Here is a 25,644-nt window from a genome sequence, read left to right as displayed (position 1 = left end):
CTCAGAAATTGTTCCTGGCAGGCTCCAGGGACCAGATGGGATGCTGGGGATCACACCTGAGTCTGCAGCAAGCAAGGCAAAAGCCCTACTTGCTATATTATCACTTCAGCCCTGATATTTAAATTTTGAAGAGAACTTATATCAAAAATTAATAAAATTATAAGTGGTTTTAATCAATATTATTAAAGTAGTATTACATTTTAACTACTTATCAACTTATCTGTTCAATCTTTCCAAATGGTTTGCATTGAGGGTAAAAACATCATTAGTATTTATTTATCTATGTAGAGGGTTAATAACATTTAAAGTATTTCTTACCTATTCACATCCCAGATTTTACTAGTTGCATCCAGTGAAGAAGAGGCCACAAAATCACCCGAGATATCCCATGAACAGGACCATACTATGTGGCCGTGTCCTTTAAAGGTCAAGATGCAATCGCCCTTCGATAATTCCCACAATTTAACTGTAGTATCACCACTTGAAGTAACCAGCTTGTGACCACTAATTACAAAAGAATAAAAAAAAATTTGTTAAAGAACAAATTTACAAGTAAATCTTACTCAAATGTTATATTTCCTGTCCTTCACTAGCTTATATCATTTTAAACTCTAAGCGAATGATGTAACACTTACCAATTTAGATTATGATTTTCAATATTGTACATCAGAACCAACTTCACACGGAAAATAATTATACAAAGAAAGTTTTAAATCATGATTAATAGAAGTAAAAGCCACAAGAAATATACCCTATGCCAAGCATTATACAGAGTAAATGAATTCCACATTACAATTTCTATGATGTTTTTTGTGTACCATGATATGTGGTTCCTAATTTATCTTTTACAAAAAATCACATGAAATAAATATTAATAAAATTATATGGAGCAATAAACTCCCTAAATGACTATAAAGATTCTGGGGAAAAAAAGGGAGATGGAAGGCTCATCTCTTCCACAGTAAATTATACTCTAAAACTATGTGGTACTGGGATAAAGGGATCATTAGAAAATGATGAATAGAATAGGGAGTCCAAAGTTAAACCCTCATATATAGGACAGCTACTCATTTACAAAGGAGCTAGGTTCATGAATTAGAGCAAGGAAAGCCTCCTTAAAGAATGGTCTTAGGAAACTGGCTGTCCACATGATAAAGAATTCACATGCTTTAAAAAAACTCAAACTTTACACAAAAGTCAATTTAAAATTAATAAAATATCACAATATTGAAACCAAGTCCACAAGCACACTAAAAAAAAATAAGCAGGACTGTGTTATTGTCTCTGGAGAGATTGTCTATATCTTGAGACCATTGGCAAAGAAAACAAGAAAAACTGACTATGCTTCATCCTACGATTGGGGCAAAAAACCAAGACCACCAAATATAGAAGACAGATTAAAACAACAGTGATGGTAAAGAAAGACTCAGTTCTAGGCTCCATCCTTTGACCTGTGCAAATACCAAGATCTCTAGCTACAGAGGCAGGATTTTGTCATCCATGATGGAGTGGAAAGTTTCCAGACACCACAAAAGGACCTAGGGGAGAGTAAAAGAACATGTACAGAGCCTGTAGTTATTCCCATGACAGTATACTTCAAGGGCGGAAAAACCCTGTATCTCTTAGGCCAAGGGAATTCCCTTTCTAATCTCCTCAATATTTACTGTGCCTATGCAAGAAAAAAAAAAGGCGAAGCACAAATTAATTGTTTTTGGTTTTGTTATTTTGTTGTTTGTTCTTTATTATCCACCCCCATGGGTTGTGTGTGTGTGTGTGTGTGTGTGTGTGTGTGTGTGTGTGTGTGTGTGTGCGTGTGTGTGCTTTGTTTTGTTTTTATTTCAGGACTGTGGTTATTGTGTGGTTGTTATCTTTATTGCTGTGGTGCTTTTCCAGTTTTCTGTTTAATTTAATTTAATTTATTTTAGTATTTTTGCTATGTTTTTCTTCCCCTTTTTCTTTCTTCTCTTAAAGTGATATTTATAGCCTCTAAAAGGACTCCTCCCATTTTTTGCTTGTTTAATTTTTGCCCCATTTTATTTTTTTTTTCTTTTCTTCAAACAGAACCACATAACTTGAACCATCTTGTTCTGCCTCATAAATTGAGGGGTAAATAATGGAGGGTCCCAAGACCAAACAGTCATATGAATATTAAGAGAAATAAAAATATGATCAGACTTAAACATCAAATCCAAAGCCAATGACAACAGAATCGATACTCAATCTACAATATGTTATCCTCCCTCCACCCCTGTTCCCAGCATGCATCTCATATCCCCCTTCTTTAACTCCCAGGGGATGCTAGTATAAGTGTTGTAGATATGAGATGCATGCTAGGAACAGGGGTGGAGGGAGTATAACATTAGTGATGGGAATGCCCCTGATTCAATGTCACTATGTACCTAAAATATTACTGTAAAAATTTGTAATCCACTTGTTCAAAATAAAAATTAAAAAAAATTGACTACATCAATAAGAGACTTCTGCACTGTGAAACAAATTATTACTAAGAAAAACATGGAAGTAAATATTTTATTCACCACAGCTGACAAAGTGCTTATATCCAAGGTTTATAAGGCACTCACAAACTTCACAAGGAAATAAAAAGAACTCAGTCTAACAATGGGAGAATTAAAATGACTTTCAAAATTATAAAGACACCCCCCAGAAAAGTGGTCTTTATTAGTTATGGTGAAAAATAAATCATACTGTCATTGAAGTCCCTCAGGAGTAAGCTAAGTACAAAGCTGTGTGTGGTCAAAATAAAAAATAGATTTTAATAGTAACTCAGACTGAAAAAAATTGACCAAAAATATGTAAACTATGAAGCGAAATATAACCAGTATTTTGAAGACAAATTTTCTCTTTAAAAAGTGACATAAGTTATTCTACAATATAAGACATTATTATTAGAAAAATTAATATAGCCTAATGGAAGATAAATAAAGAATCAAATGTCTCAAAGTACTCATAGCTTAAAACTACTTATGTGTAGAATAAAAAATGTTTTTTCAAGCTAACATTCAATTAAGCAATATCTTAAAGATATTTACAAGACTATAAAACTATGTTTTGCTTTTCTCAATTCTTGTTTGATAAATTATATTTTTAAAAGTGTTAGTTTTATTAGCATGAGTTCTTTGCAGCTTATATGCAGTCCTAAATAAAATTGTATCAACTTTGTTTAGGTCAAGAAAATTAATACTTTTGCAACAGTAAGCTTAAGTAATAACAATTTTTTAATATAATTTTTATTTTGATCATAGTGGCTTACATATTGTTGACAATAATATTTTAGGTACATATTTACATAAAATCAGGGGGGATTCCCATCCCCAAATTGTCCTCCCTACACCTCCGTTTTTGTCTTACCTCCCATTTCCTCTTCCCTCACCCCCAGGGCAGCTAGAATATGTGGTCCCCTCTGTCTTAACCAACTACTTAGTAGTCTTGCATCAGTTTGGTCTTGATGCCTCCCTTATTTCCCCCTCTAAGTAGGGGCAGGGGTAGCTAGTTCAAGTTGCGTGGTTTTGCCTGAAAAAGAGAAAATAAATAAACTGGGGTAAGAGTTTAATACCCCGAAAATGGGCAGAATCCTTCTAGAGGTTCTCATCCTCGATTTGGGAGATGAAGGAGAAAAAGAAGTTGAAACACACCACCAGTACCAAAAGAAGTGTCAAATATCCAGTGAGGACTCCAGCTATAACGATAAGCACCACAAAAAAAACAGATAAAAAACAAAACAAAACAAAACAAACAAAAAACAAACACAAACAAACAAAAAACACGCCGTGGTCTTGAAATAAGAAACATGGCGTAGCACATAACGAAAAAAAAGAAAGGAAGAGAAAAAAAAAATAAGAATAATTGGGGACAACAATTTCAATAATCACATCCAAACTGAGAAATCGCCCAAAATAGCTAGGTAAATAAAAATAATAATAACAATAATAAATGAAGGTAAGATATATATATATAATATATATATAATATATATATATATATATATATATATAAATAACCAAGGTTTTGTGTTTTTTTGTATTTTTTTTTCCTCCTGCCCTGGCACAGTAAATATTGGGGTCATTCGAAAAGGAATTCACTTGCCCTATGAGATATGGGGTTTCTCCGTCCTTGGAGTATACAATTTTAAGAATGCTTCTTAAAAATTGCTTGCAATTATCTCATTCCATATTTGGCATGTCTTTTGTGTAAATTATAGGCATTTTTCTGATTATTGTGCATGACTCAAAAAAATACAAGAGGGTCCGAGTGGTAGAACAGCAGTAGGGCATTTGCTTTGCAAGAGGCTGACCCTGGACAGACATAGGTTAGATCCCTGGCATCACATAGGGTCCCCCGAGCCTGGAGTAATTTCTGAGCGAAGAGCCAGGAGTAACTCCTGAGTGCTGCTGGGTGTGGCTGAAAAAACAAAACAAAACAAAACCTAGAGTTTATTACTAATGCAAATACCACTATGTGTAGGGGTGCCAGATTGGCAATAATTACTTATTATAGAGAAATTGGAATAAGAGTTTCATGTGAATAGAATGGAGCAGAAAACCTCATGCTTTTTTTTTTTTTTTGAACAAAGAGGTAAGTAAAAAGTGAGGGGCCAGTCTAGAAGTTTTTCACAAGAGCTCCAATAGGTAAAATTTACATTTCACAACTCTGAAATGTGTTATCTTTATTTGGAAATAGAATAACTAACACATTTAGCACAATATAACTTAAAGCAGTGTTTTTAAGATCAAATGAGAATTTTACATTTACAATTTACACTGTATTTTTCATTCTATTTTACTATTCAAATGAGATTAAAACATCCTCTTGTGATAGTTCATTTTTATATGGGATTGCTTATTCATATTTTGTAAGTATTAGTCAAATGCAATGCAATGTCTTCTAGTATGTAGTATGTCTCTATGTATGTCTATCTTTTCAAATAGACTATTTGAATTAGACAAACTTGTTTATGTTTAGAAATACTTTGGCCTGAGGCCAGAGAGATAGTAAAGGAGTAAAGGTACATGGCTTCCTATAGACAATCTTGTAGACATACTAGCATAGAAGAATTACCTGAGAATATATAGGTGTAGCTTAGTGATCAGAAACACCTTTGGACAGTACAGGGCTCTGAGCAACACACATCTTCAGACCTTTGCATTGAAATGCCTTCAACAAGGTTGGTTGAATTTTCCCGTGTTCCCCTCACACACTTTTGAGAAGCACTTGGGAAAAGCTAAGAAACAAAGAACTTCACTCTTATGAGCTAGTGACTAAAATGAAAAGTGTTTGAATAAATAACACATTAGTTTTATGTAACCTGTTTTATTTTATTTATTAATTCAGTGAAACTGTGAGCGAATTCTGCCCTAGATCTCACAAAAGAATGGCAAAAAGACAGAAAAGTTTTATGATTTGTAGAATCAACTGATCAAGTAAGCATATCAGCTAGATGCTTTGAGGTATTGATCAATTATATGAATAAAATACCAAAGTATTCAAGGGTAATTAAAAGCTGGGAAAACAATGCAAGGGAAAGGAACAATGTGAGCTAAGTTCTGAAGGACAAAGTTAACTGTCATCTCAGTGCCAATTTCAATGATCTAGACCAGGGGTCTCAAACTCAATTTACCTGCAGGCTACAGGAGGCAAAGTCAGGGTGATCCTTGAGTGCAAAGTCAGTAGTAAGCCTTGAACATTGTGGGTTGTGACCAAACAACTAAAACAAAACAAAACAAAAAAAGATTCCTCTAGGGCAGGGCCACAAAATGTTGTATGGAGGGCCATTTGTGGCCCGCGGGCCACAAGTTTGAGACCCCTGATCTAGACAGAGCAGAGAATTCGACCCTATGTGGACATAACTTATATCCAATGAGGTGAAAGATAAAAGTAGTGGAAGGTGGGGAGTGGTTAGGAGATGGAATGGGAGGAACTGATGAAGAAATGGTAGTCTGATAAGTAGGAATAGCTGAAGATCTTAGGAGCTAATTGGCTATCGGGAGATATTTTACATTTAGTTTAAATCTAAGATTTCAAGACAAATTATAAATTTATTTCAAAATTGGTTGAAAATACACATTAATGGTACAAACAAGTTAATTCAGTTTCTTTACTACTCTGTTCCCACCAGCCACTCATGCTCTGCTTATGTTCCCAATCTCATTAAGCAATCTCCTATTTAGTGTTTATTTCCCCTCGGAGAAAAGGGTGGACTCAGACCTCTTGATTATTAGGCTTACTCCTGTCTCTGTGCTCAAAAATCACTTTCTGGATTGGTTGGGACCATATATAAGGGGTTATGGGAATTAAACCCAAATAGGCAGTATACAAGGCAAGTGCCCTACCTGTAGTGCTATTGCTGTGGTCCCAAGTTCTTAATTTTATACATACTTAACTCTTGTATTAAGAGTATTTACCACTTTCCACTGCTGTTTTAAATCACCAAGAAGCCTGGATTGCATACCATTTTATTGTACTCATGATTTTCATAAGAATGTGGTAACTGAAATACAAGGATGTGGCACTGAGCTTAAAACTTTAGAAGCTAAATTTTACAAGATATTCAAGGTCGACAAAAGCTGGCTATATTTCATCACTGACTAAATACAAAATAGAATGCTTTATGTGTGATTTCTGTTTTGGCCCCAACAGTTGATGCAAAAAAGAGACAATAATGTAAGGCACACAAAGATCTTCGTTTTGTTTGAACTTGTTAAACTTTATGATAAAGCAGAAACATTATTTTCCTAACATTGCTTTCTACACAACGACAGAAAACAAAATAAGTACAAAAGATATTCTTTACGTATTTGACAAAATAAACCTAATATTTTACTAATATTTTCATAGTCTACATTTACTAAAGGCATCCCATTGGAATAAAAATGGATAAAACAGGAATAGCTTTATGGTTGCAGAAGAAGCATTATTTGTGTTGGCATAAAATAAGACATTTCAACATTAGAAAAATTGCAATGCTAGTGATATTCAAAACTTTCTTGGTGAAAATACATGTATCACAGAAATATTGAGACTAGAAATCTAAACTAAAATCATCTAAAATAATAATTAAATTTTTAATTTAAACTGTTTCTTACACTATTTTATTATTTTATAGATGAGACTTCATTAAAAATTTTAGTAATCTGAAACCCAGTTCATTAGATTATTAGCTTTGTTATTTTGATTAATAGTCTTTTTTTTCATTGAGCTTATTTCCATTTATATGAACCTTCCTCTAATGTTAGTTATAAGTATATATCTCATTCAATTTTCTGTCTTTTTATTAAATGGCTTCCAAGCAGATAAAAGTACCAAAATACTCTAATAAAAATGCAGACATCTTATTTTTAGCATTCCAATATTATTTTTGTTGGTGTTCTATATTCCTTTAGACTCTTAAATCTGTCCGCCAGATTTTTGAGATTTGTGAAATCTCTACTCATACATTATATTTCCGTTATCTTTTTTTATTTTTTATATATTTTATTTAAACACCTTGATTACATATGTGATTGTGTTTGAGTTTCAGTCATGTAAAGAACACAACCATCACCAATGTCCCAAATCTCCCTCCTCCCCACCCAACCCCCCGCCTGTACTCTAGACAGGCTTTCTATATCACCTCATACATTCTCACTATTAGGATAGTTCAAAATGTAGTTATTTCTCTAACTAAACTCATCACTCTTTGTGGTGAGCTTCATGAGGTAAGCTGGAAATTCCAGCCCTTTTCTCTTTTGTGTCTGAAAATTATTATTGCAAGAATGTCTTTCATTTTTCTTAAAACCCATAGACGAATGAGACTATTCTGCATTTTTCTCTATCTCTCTCACTCTGACTTATTTCACTCAGCATAATAGATTCCGTGTACATCCATGTATAGGAAAATTTCATGAGTTCATTTCTCCTGACAGCTGCATAATATCCCATTGTGTATATGTACCACAGTTTCTTTAGCTATTCATCTGTTGAAGGGTATCATGGTTGTTTTCAGAGTCATGCTATGGTAAATAGTGTAAGGAAGGTATTTTTGCATTGTATTTTTGTGTTCCTAGGGTATATTCCTAGGAGTGGTATAGCTAGACCGTATGGGAGCTGAATTTCCAGTTTTTGGAGGAATCTCCATATTGCTTTCCATAAAGGTTGAACTAGATGGCATTCACACCAGCAGTGGATAAGAGTTCCTTTCTCTCCACATCCCCACCAACACTGCTTGTTCTCATTATTTGTGATGTGTGCCAATCTCTGTGATGTGAGGTGGGACCTCATAGTTGTTTTGATTTGCATCTCCCTGATGATTAGTGATGTGGAGCATTTTTTCGTGTTTCTTTTGGCCATTTGTATTTCTTCTTTGTCAAAGTGTCTGTCCATTTCTTCTCCCCATATTTTGATGGGATTAGATGTTTTTTTCTTGTAATGTTCTGTCAGTGCCTTGTATATTTTGGAGATTAGTCCCTTATCTGATGGATATTGGGTAAATAGATTCTCCCACTCAGTGGGTGGCTCTTGTAATCTGGGCACTATTTCCTTTGAGGTGGAGAAGCTTCTCAGCTTAATATATTCCCATTTGATAATCTCTAATTTCACTTGCTTGAAGAGTACAGTTTCCTCCTTGAAGATGCCTGTACTCTCAATGTCCTGGAGTGTTTTACCTACGTGTTGTTCTATATATCTTATGGTTTCGGGGCTGATATTGAGGTCTTTCATCCATTTAGATTTTACCTTAGTACATGATGTTAACTGGGGGTCTAAGTTCAATTTTTTGCAAGTGGCTAGCCAGTTGTGCCAACACTTGTTGAAGAGGCTTTCTTTGTTCCATTTAGGATTTCTTGCTCAAAAATTTATCAAAATTTTTTTCAAAAATTTGGTAGATGATTGTATGTCTGGTGAACATTCTCTGAGTATTCAATTCTATTCCATTGATCTGAGGGCCTGTCTTTATTCCAATACCATGCTGTTTTGATAACTATTGCTTTGTAGTACAATTTAAAGTTGGGGAAAGTAATTCCTCCCATATTCTTTTTCCCATTGATTGCTTTAGCTATTTTAGGGAGTTTATTGTTCCAAATGAATTTCAAAAGTGCCTGATCTACTTCTTTAAAGAATGTCATGGGTATCTTTAGAGGGATTACATTAAATCTGTACAATGTTTTGGGGAGTATTGCAATTTTAGTGATGTTAATCCTGCCAATCCATGAGCAGGGTATGTGCTTCCAAATCTGCGTGTCCGCTCTTATTTCTTGGAGCAGAGTTTTATAGTTTTCTTTGTATAGTTCCTTCACATTTTTAGTCAAGTTGATTCCAAGATATTTGAGTTTGTGTGGCACTATTGTGAATGGGGTTGTTTTCTTAATGTTCATTTCTTCCTTATTACTATTGGTGTATAGAAGGGCCATTGATTTTTGTGTGTTAATTTTGTAGCCTGCCACCTTGTTATATGAGTCTATTGTTTCTAGAAGTTTTTGGTAGAGTCTTTAGGGTTTTCTAAGTAGAGTATCATGTCATCTGCAAACAGTGAGAGCTTGACTTCTTTCTTTCCTATCTGGATTCCCTTGATATATTTTTCTTGTCTAATTGTGATAGCAAGGACTTCCAGTGCTATTTTGAATAGGAGTGGTGAGAGAGGACAGCCTTGTCTTGTGCCAGAGTTTAGAGGCAAGGTTTTTTAGTTTTTCTCCATTGAGGATAATATTTGACATTGGCTTGTGGTATATGGCTTTAACTACATTAAGAAAGGTTCCTTTCATTCTCATCTTGCTGAGAGTTTTGATCAAGAATGGGTGTTGGACCTTATCAAATGCTTTCTCTGCATCTACTGATATGATCATGTGATTTTTATTTTTCTTGATGTTGATGTTGTGTATTATGTTGATAGATTTATGGATGTTAAACCATCCTGGCATTCCTGGGATGAAACCTACTTGATCGCAGTGGATGATCTTCTTAATGAGACATTGACTCAATTTGCCACGATTTTGTTGAGGATCTTTGCATATTGTTCATCAGCGATTTTGGTCTGTAATTTTCTTTTTTGTAGCATTTCTGTCTGGTTTAGGTGTCAAGGTGATGTTGGCTACATAAACGCTATTTTGAAGTGTTGCTGTTTTTTTTTTTTTTCGATTTTATTAAAGAGTCTTTCCAAGATTGGTAGTAGTCCCTCTTGAAAGGTTTGAAAGAATTCATTCGTGAATCCATCTGGGCCTGGGCTTTTGGTTTTGGGTAGACATTTGATTACTGTCTTAATTTACTCAATAGTGATGGGGGTGTTTAGATATGCTATATCCTCTTCATTCAACCATGGAAGATTAAAAGAGTCCAAGAATTTATACATTTCTTTTAGGTTCTCATTTTTAGTGGCATAGAGTTTTCAATGTAGTTTCTGATTACCCTTTTAATCTCTGCCGTATCAGTAGTGATCTCTCCTTTTTCATTCCTAATATGAGCTATCAAGTTTCTCTCTGTCTCTTTCTTTGTTAGTTTTGCCAGTGGTCTATCAATCTTGTTTATTTTTTCAAAGAACCAACTTCTGCTTTCGTTGATCTTTCAGATTGTTTTTCAGGTTTCCATTTCATTGATTTCTGCTCTCAGCTTTGTTATTTCCTTCTGTTCCCTATTTTTGCGTCCTTTTGTTGAGCACTTTCTAATTCTATGAGCTGCATCATTAAGCTATTCAAGTATGCTCCTTCTTCTTTCCTGATGAGTGCTTGCAAAGCTATAAATTTTCCTCTCAGTACTGCTTTTGCTGTGTCCCATAGGTTCTGATAGTTTGTGTATCTATTGTCATTTGTTTCCAGGAAGGTTTTGATTTCCTCTTTAATTTCATCTCAGATCCACTGGTTATTCAGTATTAGGCTGTTTAACTTCCAGGTATTAAAGTTTTTCTTCTGTGTCCCTTTGTAGTTCACATATAATTTCAGGGCCTTGTGGTCAAGTGAAGGTAGTCTGCAAATTTTCTTTCCTCTTGATATTATGGAGGTATTATGTGCTAGCATGTAGTCCAGTGGTCCTCAAACTTTTTAAACAGGGGCCAGTTTACTGTTCCTCAGATCATTGGCAGGCCGGGCTATAGTAAAAACAAAAACTATGAACAAATTCCTCTGCACACTGCATCTATCTTATTTTGAAGTGAAGAAACAAAACAGGAACAAATACAATATGTGGCCCGCGGGCCATAGCTTAAAGACCCCTGTAAGTCTATCCTGGAAAATGTCTCATGTACATTAGAGAAGAATGTGTATCCAGGTTTTTGGGTGTTGAGTGCCCTATATATATCTGGTAGGCCTCTTTCTTCCATTTCTCTTTTCAGGTCTAATATATTCTTGTTGGGTTTCTGTCTCATTGGCCTATCAAATGTTGACAATGTCGTGTTGAGGTCTCACACAATTGTTTGTTGTTATTGATATTATTTTTCAGATTTGTCAACAATTGTATTAAATATTTTGCTGGCTCCTCATTTGTTACATATATATTCGGAGAGTTATTTCTTCCTGCTGTACATATCCCTTGATTAATACAAAATGTCCATCTTTGTCCCTTATAACTTTCCTGAGTATAAAGTTTGCATCATCTGATATTAGTATGGCCACTGCAGATTTTTTATGGGTGTTGTTTGCTTGGATGCTTTTCCTCCAGCCTTTTATTTTGAGTCTATGTTTTTTTTGACTATTCAGATGCATTTCTTGTAGGCAGCAGAAGGTTGGATTAAATTTTTGATCCATTTAGCCACTCTGGTGTCTCTTAACTGGTGCATTTAATCCATTAACATTGAGAGAAAGAATTGTCCTGGGATTTAGTGCCATCTTTCTAACGAAGTTTGGTGTGTCTGTTGGTCAGTCTTGTCTTAAAGTAGGCTTTTCAGTTTTTCCTTTAAGACTGATTTTGAGTCTGTAAAGTTTCTGAGCTGTTGTTTGTCTTTGAAGCCATGTATTCTTCCTTCAAACCTGAAAGTGAGTTTTTCTGGGTGCAGTATTCTAGGCGAAGCATTTATTTCATTGAGTTTTGTCACTATGTCCCACCACTGCCTTCTGGCCTTGAGTGTTTCTTGTGACAGGTCTGCAGTAAATCTCAAGGATGTTCCCTTGAATGTAATTGCTCTTTTTGATCTTGGTGCTTTCAGAATTCTGTCTCTATCTGTTGGATTCATCATTGTGACTGGGATGTGTCTTGGGGCGTTTTTGCTTGGTCTCTTTTAGTTGGTACTCTTCAGGCATGCAGGATTTGATCGCATGTATTCATTAGCTCTGGTAGTTTCTCTTTAATGATGTTCTTGACCGTTGATTCTTCCTGGAGAATTTATTCCTGGGTCTCTGGGACTTCAATGTTGTTTCTGTTGAGCTTATCATAGTCTTCTATTTTCATCTGTTCCCATTCTTTGAATAATTTTTCCATTGTTTGATCATTTGCTTTAAGGCTTTTTTTCCAATCTCTTCTGCCATAGGGAGTTGTTATTCATCTCATCTTCTAGTGTACCAGTTCTATCCTCAGCTGCTGTTAACCTGTGGGAAAGCTCATCCATTTTTTCTTCAATTCATCTACTGAGTTTTCAGACCTGTTATTTGATCTGAAATTTCAGTTTGGAGTTTTCTGATTTCTGTCTTTATATTCTCTTGATTCTTATTAGTGTTCTCTTCTATACTTTCTTTGAGTTCTGTGAACATCTTCCATATTGCGACTCTAAACTCCTTATCTGAGAGACTGACCAGTTGGTTGACCATGTTATGGTCATCAGAGTTGCCATCTTCATTCTCTATGTCTGGTGCTGGTTGCATTATTTCCCCATTGTCACACTTGTATTGTGGGTTTTTCTACGTGTTGTGGTTGTAGTCATTGGCTAAATGATGTGTGTGGCTGCAAAGCAGAGCTGCCGAGCTCCTCTGGCTTCTCCTTTCTGGGCGGAAAAACTCACCTCCAGGGAAGGCTAGCCGTCCACAGATGAAGCCACATACACAGAAAATCAGGCCCTTAGATTCCACACAGAAGACAGACAGTCCGAGAGATGTGCCAGGCTTTAGTGTTCTATCAGAGTTCAACCAGCTCCTCCCTTTCTGGGTTGAAAAACTCACCTCCAGGGAACGCTAGCCGTCTGCAGATGAAGCCACACACACAGGAAATCAGGCCCACAGATGCCGCACAGAAGGCAGACAGAGAGATGTGCCAGGCTTCAGTGTTCCATCAGAGTTCAATCAGCTCCTCCCTTTCTGGATGGAGAAACTCACCTCTAGGGAAGGCTAGCTGTCTGCAGATGTAGCCACACACACAGGAAATCAGGCCCACAGATGCCACACAGGAGACAAACAGTCCAGTGAGATGTCCCAGGTTTTAGCGCTCCATCAGAGTTCCTAAGACGACTCTCCAGTTCCTGGTCTTCTTCCATCACAAGAGATGACACTTCCAGGCTCAGGAGGTGCCAGTGGTGGTAAGGTTTGGCTCCATAATGAGAAACGTGCATGGGAGAAGCAGGAAGAAAGCGCAGACGGCATATTTCCGTTATCTTACCCCAATTTTGTATTGTATCTCTTCAAATCTTTGTAATAAATATCATAAACATTTCCACACTTTAAAATACTAGTTTCACTCTCCCTATTTTTATTACATATTCATTTTATATTTTACTAGTTCTTATACTTCATTTCTAAATTTCTATAGGTTTAATAATTTATGTAGGGACAGGGACATAAAGATCAGATCATAGATGACAGAGAATAGTCCTGAACACGTTGAGGTGGATAATAAGTTTGCACATAAATAGCATAACATTATAATCAAATTATCTATACTAAAATCAATTTTAAACATTAGTTGCTATGTTCCTTTCCATGATAAAACCTATCTTTTCTAATTATCAGCTTTTTATTAAGGGCATATATTTTTGTTAAGGTGCATTTGTTTCAAGACAAAAGAGAGTGTTTTGTATATTTTGAACTATATTTTAAATCTACCTAGTATCACATCTAAGCATTTCAGTGTCTGAAGTCACATTTCACATATCTAAAATCTATTAATTTAAATTATTCTGAAATTCTGCTACCCCCACTCCTATCTTTCAATTATTACATAGATAATAGAGAAGAAATGGTATCAAAACTCATCTGCCCAAATAAGCTAATGTTCTATAAATATTTTATAATCACTGGTCTTTCTGGGAGTCATCTCTTTTTACCATAGAATAAGTGGTATAAATAAGGAAACAACCAATAAAATATCAGCAGAGTCTAATAAACACTAGGATTTTTAATAAACTAGAAAAGCATATCAAAGTTCCTGTGAACTCACTAACTTATCAGAGAACAGTATTATTCAATACTGTAGGACCTACATTTAGGACAGTAAGTTCAGTTTCTAATTGTAGTGCTATATATCAAATTTGACAGGTACATATAAGATAAACTACAATATTAATTAGAAATTTTATGTTCTAATAATTTAGGATACATATAAAAGTCATGTTCATTGTAAAACAAAATATTTTTCCTACATGTTTGCTTTTTCATACATACATGAAGAAATAATGCATTTCAGTATGATTCTGAGTCTAGAGTCCAAATAAAGATGTTTGCCAAAATAGCACAACTTATTACTTGTGGGCAATAGGAAGCAAAATTTGTTGATTTTCTTATAATAATCTTTAAAGAGTTGCCTCTTGCATAGAGTATGACTCTTATTAAAAAAAATAAAAAGTGAGATTAGCAGTGGGCACGTTTAAAAAAAGTGAGAATAGCAATTTATTGTTGTTTAGTAGAATAACTGTTCTTTGTGTCATTTTCTAGGAAGTCAGCCCTTTCCTGCAGAACTGGATCTTTTAAGCTTACAAATGTGAACCCCTGATGTGCAATCACTATATGCAATAAGTAAATTGCTAGATGTGGAACAGTTAGCTAAAGCAGAAGCTAAAATTAAAAATTAGATGGATAAAACTTGAAGTTATGGATTAATACTGTGCATGAGCTCGTGACTGGGAGTGATCCAGTGGAGCTCTAGTTGAAGAATAAAAACATACATTGTAACAATCTGGGTAAGTATGCAATCAAAAAAATAGAGGAGCATAATACTATATATTTAAGATAATACATGTGAATGTAAAAATAAAGCAGAATCTCCTTTCTGGTGGTGAGGCCCTCAAGCAGTTCAGGGTCTCCCCCTAGCCATACTCTGCTGAGTCAAATGATTGAATATAACAATCCGAAAATGTGGTGTTTGCTGCTCAGGCTTTGTGATGCCAGGGTCTAAGGGCTATGCTTGGTGATGATGAGTAGTAGGATACTTTCAGAGATTTAACCAGATATAGAAACAAAGTCATTGAGGCCCACACAACCAAGATAAGCAGAGATGGGAATGACTGCCCTATTCCCTGAAACTGGACGTGAAAGTCAAGATTCAGATGGCATAATCAAGAAGCTGAAATAGGTGGCAAGTATTTGAGGATGTGTTCAGTGACAGAGTACATGCTTTCAATGAAAGAATTTCTAAATTTTATCCCCTAAAGCAAATAGGTTGAGAGAGTACAGTAGGGAGAACATTTACCTTGGATGTGAAAGACCCAGGTTGAAACATGGTATTCCATAAAATCCCAAGTACCATCAGGGGAAAATTCTTCTCAAAGAGAGAAGAGTAAACCCTAAGGCATAGGCCCTAGACAAAAATTACATAAAGAAAATACACAAAAAATGGAAATACCTTGGGGTTTATTTAAAATAATGTTCGATATTGACTAGAAGATCTCCTGCATTCAGGAGAGCAAAACTTCCTAGAAATCAAGTCTACAAGTATAATGATTTTGGACTTCTCAATTCTCCAGAAATGTGAGGAAATAAGATATTTGTTTTCTGAGCCTCCTAATTCATGGTCTTAAATTGCAGTAGCTCAAATTGAATAAGAAGCCTGCTCTGAAAACAAATTAAGAGTTAGGAAGCTAAAGGACCAGACAAAATAATTGTTCTGTGTAGTACAGGCTCTGAGGGGCTAGTTAAATTTTAATACAATTTTTCTAGAATTTTACTTGATATTCAAGAGCTTTTAATAAATAAAATGATAGGAATGTTTTACTATAAATGAGCAATTGGGCAGAATTATCTTGCTGAGCAAGTTTTTCCTTCTATAAAAGTTACAAAATGCATGATGAAATTGCCAGTATCATAATAATTTATATAAATGAGATTTGCAAAATCTCTTTGAAGTCTGTAAAGTCCAGTGACACACGGCATGAGATCAGAGCTTGAGCCTTGATATTGAAATTACAAGAAGGCAGTAAAGTACAATATTTAAAAATGAGTCGAAGCCTTGGCATTATGACAAGATCTAAGGCCAGCCAATAACCATAACAAAGATAAGATTAGTATGGGAAAGGGCTATTTAGCTTGGGAAGAGGAAGCGTGGAAGAAAAAAGTAAACATTTTAATCAAATCCAATACTATTATTGATTTATCTTTGCTAGACATACCTTGTAGAATACTTATAATGCTTATGACATTGAGATATTTGGCCCAGGCTATTGGATTAGTCAAGGTAAAAGCTCAGCTTCTGGTGTAATCACTTGTATTTCATTTATGTGTGATTTATTTTTTCTACAAAGTAAGGCTTTTTTATTGATAAAATAAATGAAATTGAGAACCCCAGAGGGAATTTGGTGTGTACTCACACAAAATAGGTTTCACAGTGTAAGCAGAAGTCGCAAAAAGGGCTGCAACTATAGGGAAACTATGGGTTTCTTTTTTTCTAACCTTATTTGTTTATAATTTATTTATTTATTGTTGTTCACCAAGCTTTTATCAGATTTCTTAGAACATCTTCTCCACCAAGTGTAGGCCTTGATGAGCTGAATCCTGTTTTAGCAAAATATCCTTTCTTGCCCATTTTACTGGACTCCCTCTACTCCAGATCATCAAGCTGTTTTATTACTATTCCATTTTTAATTTTTATTTTTATATCACTTATTTAAATACTGTGGTTACAAGGTTATTTTTAAAGTTTATTTCTACAGATACAAACTTCTTCATGATTGAATTTTATTCATATACTTTTAACAAGTGCACATGTCCCACCACCAATGCCCACCTTCTCCCCGAACCTCTCCTCTGCCTGCTTCTAGAATAAACCTTTAGTGCTTCTCTCTCTTTCTCACTCATGTTGCTTGTCCTTTATCCTTTTCTCTTTTAGACACTGTGGTTTGCAATATTGTTAATGAAGTTGTATCACATATATCTCTTTAACTCCTTTCAGCAACCAATTTTTGTGTAGTGATCATTTCCAACTATTATTGTCATAATGGTCCTTTCTATAACTGACTACACTGCCCTTCATTTGAAGCAAGCTTTCTGCCACATATTGGTCCTCCTGGCTCTCATCTCTATTGTCTCTTGATATTATTGCCATATCTCTCACCACTGGCTCATATTCCCTAGCATAATATTCTTCATACAATTCATATATAAACAAATTATATTACTTTACTTTTCCTAATAGCTATATAGTATTCCATTGTGTAGATATATCTCACTTTCATTATCCACTCATCTGTTCTTAGGTACATGTATTGTTTCTGAATTCTGGATATTGTGAATAGTGCTGCAATGAACATAGGCATGTAGAGGGCTTTTCTACACTGTGTTTTGGAGCTTTTAGGTTATATTACTAAGAGTGCTATTACTGGTTTATTTGGGAGGTCAATTAATATTTTTTTGAAGAATAGCCATTTTGTTTTACAAAAGGTTGGACTAATAAACATTCTACTGCAGAGAATGTGTTTCTTTCCCTGGCATCTGTGACAGCACTGGTTGTTCTTGTTCTTTGTAGTTTGTGCCAATTAGATGATAAAAAATTGTTGTTTTGGTTTTCATCACCCTAATAATTAATGATGTAGAGCATTTCTTCAAGTGTCTTTTTGTAATCTATATATTTTTTTCTTTAAGAAAATGTCTATTCATTTCCTTTACCCATTTTTAGTTGGGTTAGATTTCTTTCCTTGATAGGCTATAAACCCCTTTTCAGATGGGTATTGGATGAATAGTTTTTCCCAATTCTATGTGTAGTCTATCTCCTACTCACCTTTTCCTTTGAGGTGCAGAAGCTTTACTATTTATGTTTTGTTTTCTTGGTTATTTTTGGGGGTGCACACGTGGTGGTCCTCAGTGGTTACTCCTGGTTTTGTGTTCAGAAATCACTTCTGGCAGTACTCAAGAGACTATATGAGATGCCAAGAATCAAACCCAGATCAGCTGCCTGCAAGGCAAATGCCAATCCAGCTCTGCTATTGCTCCAGTCCAATTTGGTCCCATTTCACTTTAATTTACCATATTTTCTGGCATGTAAGACGACTTTTGAAACAAAAAATGTCAACCAAAAATCAGGGGTCGTCTTATACATCGAGTATATCCTGAAAAATGTTTCTATATGCCGCTAAACAAAAATTGTCTGAATATCGCCACAAAACAAATTTTCCAACTCGATCCTGCACCAATCACTGCAAGGCTGCTCGGACCGCCTCTCTAACTCAGCCAATTCAAACAGGCTTTTTATGCATGCAAATTAGACAATGTTCTGGACCCGAATCTACACTGTAAAAAACCTGCTCAGATTGGCCAGAGTCAGAAAGGAAGTCTATTACAGTATAACCTTTGAACCTTTGCTTGTTGTGATTGGCTCACTGTGGAACATACAGTTGCAGCACAGGAATGTTCTGTCTCATACAGTGAATATAGGCCTAAACCTATGTTTTAACTGCAAAATTGGGGGTTGTCTTATACGCCCAGTCGTCTTATACCCGGGCAAATACTGTAGTCCCAATTGTCATCTTTGTCTCCATTTGCTTGACCAGTGTTGTTTAATTCTTTTTTTTTTAATTTAACCAACTTTATTACATACATGATTGTATTTGGGTTTCATTCATGTAAAGAACACCACCCATCACCAGTGTAACATTCCCATCACCACAAACAGGGATGAGTTTAGAGAAATAACTACGTTTTGAACTATCCTAATAATGAGAATGTCTGAGGGAAATAGAAAGCCTGTCTAGAGTACAGGCAGGGGTTGGGTGGGGAGGAGGGAGATTTTGGACATTGTTGTTTAATTCTTAAGATGACTTTCTTTTGGTGAAAGTCAATACTCATTAGATTTTCTGTCCTTCCATGTGTTAGCTAATTGGTTATCTTAAATTTTCAACTTACTAAAAGCTATATTACTACATTACAAATAAGTTTTTTTGCTATTCAAAACTGTGATGTCAATTATTGTCTTTACAGTTGTTCTTGATTACAGTTGGTTTTTTTATATAATTTTTTACACAATGAGTGTTTTACATAATACCAGTTATACAAAAGTTTTTGCAAAACAACAAATTTTTTTATTTTTTATAACTTACAGACTTTTTTTTTATTGTGACTGAAGTGCATTACACAGAATTATTTATGGTACATAGTGACAATGAATGAAGGGCATTCCCACCACCAATGTTGTCCTCTCTCCACTCCTGTTCCCAGCATGTCTCCCATATCTTCCACCTTTACCCCCCAGAATACTAGTGTAACTGGTCTCCACTTTACAGCTTATTGTAGATTGGGCATCTATTCTGTCATTGACTTTGGGTTTGGTGTTCCAGTCTGGTCATTTTTATTTGCACTACATTTTCTCATCCACAACCGACAGGAAAGTTTCCTGACACCACAAAAAAAAAAAAAAAAAAAAAAAAAAAAAAAAACCATGAGATTTGGCAATGAGTATGTATGGAGCCAGTGGTTGTTCCCATGACAGTATGCTTCAAGAGTGGAGAAACCCTGTATCTCTTAGGCCACGGGAATTTCCATCCTTCCCCAATACTTACTGTGCCTATGCAAAAAAAAAAAAAAAAAAAAAAAAAGTGGGGGAATCACCAAACCCTGCCACTCCAGCATTCCTTTTTCTTGTTTTGTTTTGTTTGTTTTTGATATTATTTTCCTTCTCCTTTTTCTTCCACTTTTTTCTTTCTTTTTTACTCTTATGGATATTATTTGGTGATTTTTTTTTGTAGTTGATACCAAATTTTTTTTCTTAACCTTTTTATCTCCAACAGAATAGCATAACTTGAATAATTCAGCCTCATAAATTGAGTGGGAAAAATGATGATACCAGGATCAAAATCTTTTTAAACTACTGGAGATGTTATTTTCTTTATAAAAATTGGGACAATTTTCTGAATATCTTGAGAATTCTTAAATATGTTTAGTACAGTATGATTAGAAAGGTTTCATATTAGGCAGATCAAATCATCCCAGGTTAAAAAATGCTTAAAATACAGTTCTAGTTAATGCTTAAGTTAACTAAACTGGACCTTATTGGACATTTATTGTCAAATAAATATATAAAATATATAAAGAATCTCAATATATACTGACTATAATAAAATCAGAGTAAATTCTTATGAATAAACATCAAATGTCTATATAATTTTCTTACATCATAGAAGGGGCAAAATAGTATAACAGATAGAATGCTTGCCTTATATGCAACTGATCTACATCCAATCCTGAAATCCCATAAGGTTTGGTTTCTACCAGACGTGATCTGTGAGTTGAAAGCCAGGAGTAAACCCTGAACAGATCTGGATGTGGCTCAAAGCAAATTTATGAATAGAAAAGATATAAAAGCCCAGGTCTTAATTCTTACACATTTGGTTTTAGTCTGATTTATTCAGATCCTAAGAATATCATCACTCAAATGACCTCATTTCTCACAATACAACACTTCCCTTTATTTTGAATCTAAAATTCAGGATAGTGGAAAATTTTCAGTGCTAACTCAGTGTGAGAGTATTAACTAAGGTCAAGTATTATTGATCAGAACCACTTTTCTGAAACTGTGTCTACCAAAGTCTTCTAGCTGTCAAATGCAATAGACATATTCATTCTGTCAAAATTTATGAGGTAGCGCTGACCATGTTATTTGTCCATCTTTTGTGAGCTTGTCATCTCCTAGTACTTCAGATCTATTCTGACCTGCCCTTATTTGCTTAATGCCTCCTATATAGACTCTAATCTTAATTTGTTTCTTCTGATTACTTCTCAAATTCTGTCTCATTAGTTTAGATATTATTTTATGTCTATAATTGTAGGCCCCTCACATAATTTATTCCCCAAATTAGAACCAGTTTTTAAAATGGGAGATTATTAACAGTTTTCTGTAATAAAAATAGAAATAATTAGTATTTTTTTAAAACTGGATGCACAGTAAACCCATTCATTTGAAATGGTGGAGTAATTCAATTAAACATGAAGTTTGATCTTCAAGTTTTTGTGTCTGTAGCTATGAGACTCCCATCACTTCCCACTTTAACCTTTTCAGTAGACTCATAAGGTCATAAAATTTTGTTAGCTCAAACAAAATATCAAAAGAATGTGAACACTTCTCTTACTTTTACATAGAAGTAATTATTTCTCTATGCACAAGAGCCTAAAGAAAACTCCAGATCTAGACTGTGGAGAAAATGAGTATCACAAAGAAGATAAACATACAAAATTTCTAATCACTCCACATGACATAGATGACAATTGCTGGATGATTGATTGAGTTGATCTTGTATAGAGATGAGCTAGTTGAAGAAATCTTACTGATATCAGAAAAATTCTTTAATATTAATCCCAATTGTACTTTTTAAATTGCTGACATAACAAGTTATGCATAAATATTTCTTGTCATAACAAAAATTGAGGGTTTTTTTATGAATCAATATTGTGATAGCAAGTAACTAACTAGAAATTGAATGACACAAATCTGACATACAATACATATCTGTGCCTGCATATCCTATTATGATTCTGATTTAGAGACATATCAGTACTTTCATCTGAATGACCTATTTCTTATCTATATCTTTTCTTTTAGAAATTAATTTTATTAATTTTTTTTATTTTTGGCCACTTCCTGTGATGCTCAGGGGTTATTCCTTGCTTTGCACTCAGAAATCACTTCTGGCTTGGGGGACCATATGGGATGACAGGAAATTAAGCTGTGTTTTATCCTGGGTCAGCCGAATGCAAGGCAACTACCCTACCCATGCACCATTAGTCAGGCCCCTAATTTTATTAATTTTATAATATTTTTTATTATTTTCTTTTTATTTTTTATTCAAAGTTTCTTTCAGCTTATCAATGGCTTCTGACTTTCCAAACTGTAAAAGTTACACAAATAACTTTTGCTAACTGAATGGAGACACTTCTGGAAGCACCAAGAAGGAAGGCTGTCTTTAAAAGAACAAATTATCTGAGTAGAGGGCTGGAATTTCTACTGTCACCTTCCATCTCTAAGGAGGGTAAAAGACTAGAGGTTGAATTCAATTAACAAGATATTGATAGCCAATCGATGAAGCAGACATGCTTAATGCTCCTAAATTTTATAACCTCCACTAAAGAAATAACCCAAAAAGTGGGACATGAGTGACTATGGGTTCAACCATATTCAGCTCTGCATTGTCTAGAGAAAGGATGAAACACAATGTCTTTTTCTCATACCTTATCTTATGTATATCTTCCAACTGGCTGTTACTGAAAAATGTACTTCATTATAAATAGATATAATCTAGTGAGTAAATGAGTTGATGTTTTCTGTAACTTGTTTTAGATAGTTAATTGAGTGACAGGAAGTTCTGGTAACCTTAATATAGCCTGTGTATCAGAAGCACAGGTAATGAATAGGTTGGAATTGTCACTGAAATATGAAGTAGAAAGTAATTGTGGAAGACTTAATACTTTGCTAGTGAAGGCTTATATTACAGTACGTTTAGAATTCTAAAATTTTACATGAATCCAATTACATTATTGCTACCCTAATAGTGTTTGTTAGTGGGAAGAAACATTCACACACTCAAATGTTTGAATTAAATTGAGGAATATCTCAATTCTTTGCATACATTCAAAATTAAATTCAAAAATAAAGTCATACAATTTTTATAGATATAATTCATTAGTACCTTTTTTCACTATTTTACAAATTCATTATTTCCAAGTTAAAAAATGAAAATATAGGGGCCGGAGAGATAGCATGGAGGTAAGGCGTTTGCCTTTCATGCAGAAGGTCATCGGTTCAAATCCCAGCGTCCCATATGGTCCCCCGTGCCTGCCAGGAGCAATTTCTGAGCATGGAGCCAGGAGTAACCCCTGAGCACTGCCGGGTGTGACCCAAAAACCAAAAAAAAAAAAAAAAGAAAATATATTAAATTCTATTCTTTTAAAATTCCAAGCAGAAAGCTATTCTTTTTCAACTATCTCTTAAATTTTATTCACTGTTTTCTTTTATCACTGTTCAGAAAGTCTTGGCTGGACCTTCTCATTCAAGGCTCTAGCAAGATAATCAATAAATTATATAATATATAATATACCTCCTAAATATAGTATATAGCATATTAATTTGTTGGATTAATTAATATTATATAGTATAAAAATACATCCAGATTTGAAACTATTAAAAAGGTGTTATTCAGTTTTCTCTAGGGTTTAACATTTTTCTTACACAATACAGAAAAGGCATCTGCATTTCTATGTTCATTGTAGCATTACAATAGCCAGAACTTAGAAGCAACCAAAGTATCTGAGAATAGAGGGGTAAATAAAGTATATATGGTAAATCTATAGTAGGCAGTATAAGGGAAAATGAAATTTGATTATATATGGATTGACATGGGAAGTATTATGCTGAGTGAAATAAATTAGAGGGAAAGGTATAAATGATCACACTCATTTGTGGAACACATAAAACATATTATGAGAATAATATCCAAAAATAATAGAAACAGGAGAACTGGAGGGAAACTTTCACAAATATGAGGGAGGGAGATAGAGCACATAAAACAGAGAAGGGAGCATTATGACAATAACAGTTAAAAATTATCAAAATCTGGATCCTGGAGCTGGAGCAATAGTGCAGTGGTAGAGCTTTTTCCTTGCACACGGTTGATCCAGGATGGATCAAGTTTCGATCTCCAGCATCATATATGGTCCCCCAAGCCAGGAGCGATTACTGAGCACATAGCTAAGAGTAATCCCTGAGCTTCACTGGGTGTGGCCCACCTTCCCCCCAAAAAGATCTTGAATCCTGAATGAAGATAAAAGATACAGATTGGAGGTAGGGGTAAACTGGGAACATTGGTGGTAGGAAAAGAATACTTACAAAGAAACATTGTATGACTAAAACTTAACAATGAACAAATTTAAATCTGTGTATATCATGGTGGTTCAATAAAAATTAATACAAACAAAAAGTCCTATAATTATTCAGATTAAAAGCATTTACATCTTTATCATATTTACTACTTGAGGTACTATTAAAATGATATTCCCAATTGTTCTACCTTCCTTTTTCCCAACCTTCTTGTAAACAAGTCTTCCATAAGTTAAAATTTGCTTTTGAGCTGTTATTGTTTTTTTCTGTAAATTGCATTTAAGAAAATTGATCCTTTATAGTAAGCATAGCAACAAAATAAAAAACAATGAAATATATATCATATTACTAATTTCTTTAGAGTGTTTATCTATGTATATCAGTTCAACCATTCAAATGAAAATATCCGATCATGCTATATGAGATACTTTAATTCTAATATTAATAGTGCTGAGTATTTGGCTTACACATTGAATAAAATTAAAAATAATTGCAATATTCATGCAATAATCTATTTTCACCTTTATCAGTGCGGTCACATCAAAACATATTATAACTCTAGAATGACAACTCTTTCACTAAGGGCTTAGTATTATAGTCTTTCAAGGTGGTACATTTTTTTCAATTAAAATTCTTTCACACATATATTAAGATTCCTTCTCCAAATAAGAACTGTAAGCTTTACTGGTATATTTTTTTCAGTAAAGAATTCTCTAAAAATTTTAATAACTGGCCAAGGAGGTTTTTTTCTGAAATTTAATCAGGCCATCAATCAGTGGGGTTAGGTCATACAAGCTAATATTTCTTTACAGCTTAGATACAGTTGAATGATTTTTGGTTTAACTAGAGGCAAAATGTTAGTTCCTCATGACATTTAACAGTTCCTGGAGTCATTATTTTGACAGCATCTATTTGACCTGAGAAACTTCTTGCCTTTGGAAATTGTCTCAGGGCAAAATTTGCTTATTCAAAAATCCAAGAATAATAATGACCTTGGAGGTCAATTTTAATCATCTGTTATAAATATAGGCCTCTGAGTAAGATCACAACAGGATCCAAGCTTGTAATTCCTCAAATACATAATTTATCAATGACCAGAAAAAAAACGAAGACAATAAAAACATGTTAAGAGTTTAAAAACAAAACAAAACAAAAAAAGAGTTTAAAAACCAGGACATTTTTAATTCAAATAGCCCAAATATTGAGGGATTGCTACTAATTATACTGTGTACCAAACTAGATGGATGAATGGATAATTATATGATATTTATTTTTCTTATATCTAAACAACAATAGTGTTAAGAAGTACTCAGTAACAGAATCTGGAAAATACTACCAATAATACCTCCTTAAAAGATAGGAGGAATTTATGATATGAATATTCATAAATAAACAGAAAGCATTTCAGCAATGGGTGCTTTTCTTGAAGAGTATTTAAAACATAAGTAGAACTTCCTCTGAGAAACACATTTTTTTCATAAGCAACAATTCATAGTTTTTGAGAAGTCTCCTGTTTGT

The 25,644-nt window shown here is 34.3% G+C and overlaps 1 protein-coding gene across 1 annotated transcript in view; it reads right to left on the bottom strand.

Moving 5' to 3' along the window:
* The window catches only part of SPAG16 (sperm associated antigen 16), a 1,100,078-nt gene that overhangs the window by 583,641 nt on the left and 490,793 nt on the right, over nucleotides 1-25,644 (bottom strand). Inside the window, exon 11 of the mRNA XM_049768212.1 lies at nucleotides 319-504. Within this exon, the coding sequence (XP_049624169.1) occupies nucleotides 319-504 (186 nt within the window). The remainder of the gene's footprint in view (nucleotides 1-318; nucleotides 505-25,644) is intronic.

The sequence above is a fragment of the Suncus etruscus genome, chromosome 1 (assembly GCF_024139225.1).
Source record: "Suncus etruscus isolate mSunEtr1 chromosome 1, mSunEtr1.pri.cur, whole genome shotgun sequence".
In the NCBI taxonomy this organism is placed as follows: Eukaryota; Metazoa; Chordata; class Mammalia; order Eulipotyphla; family Soricidae; genus Suncus; species Suncus etruscus.
This window is presented reverse-complemented; position numbering and strand designations above follow the sequence as displayed.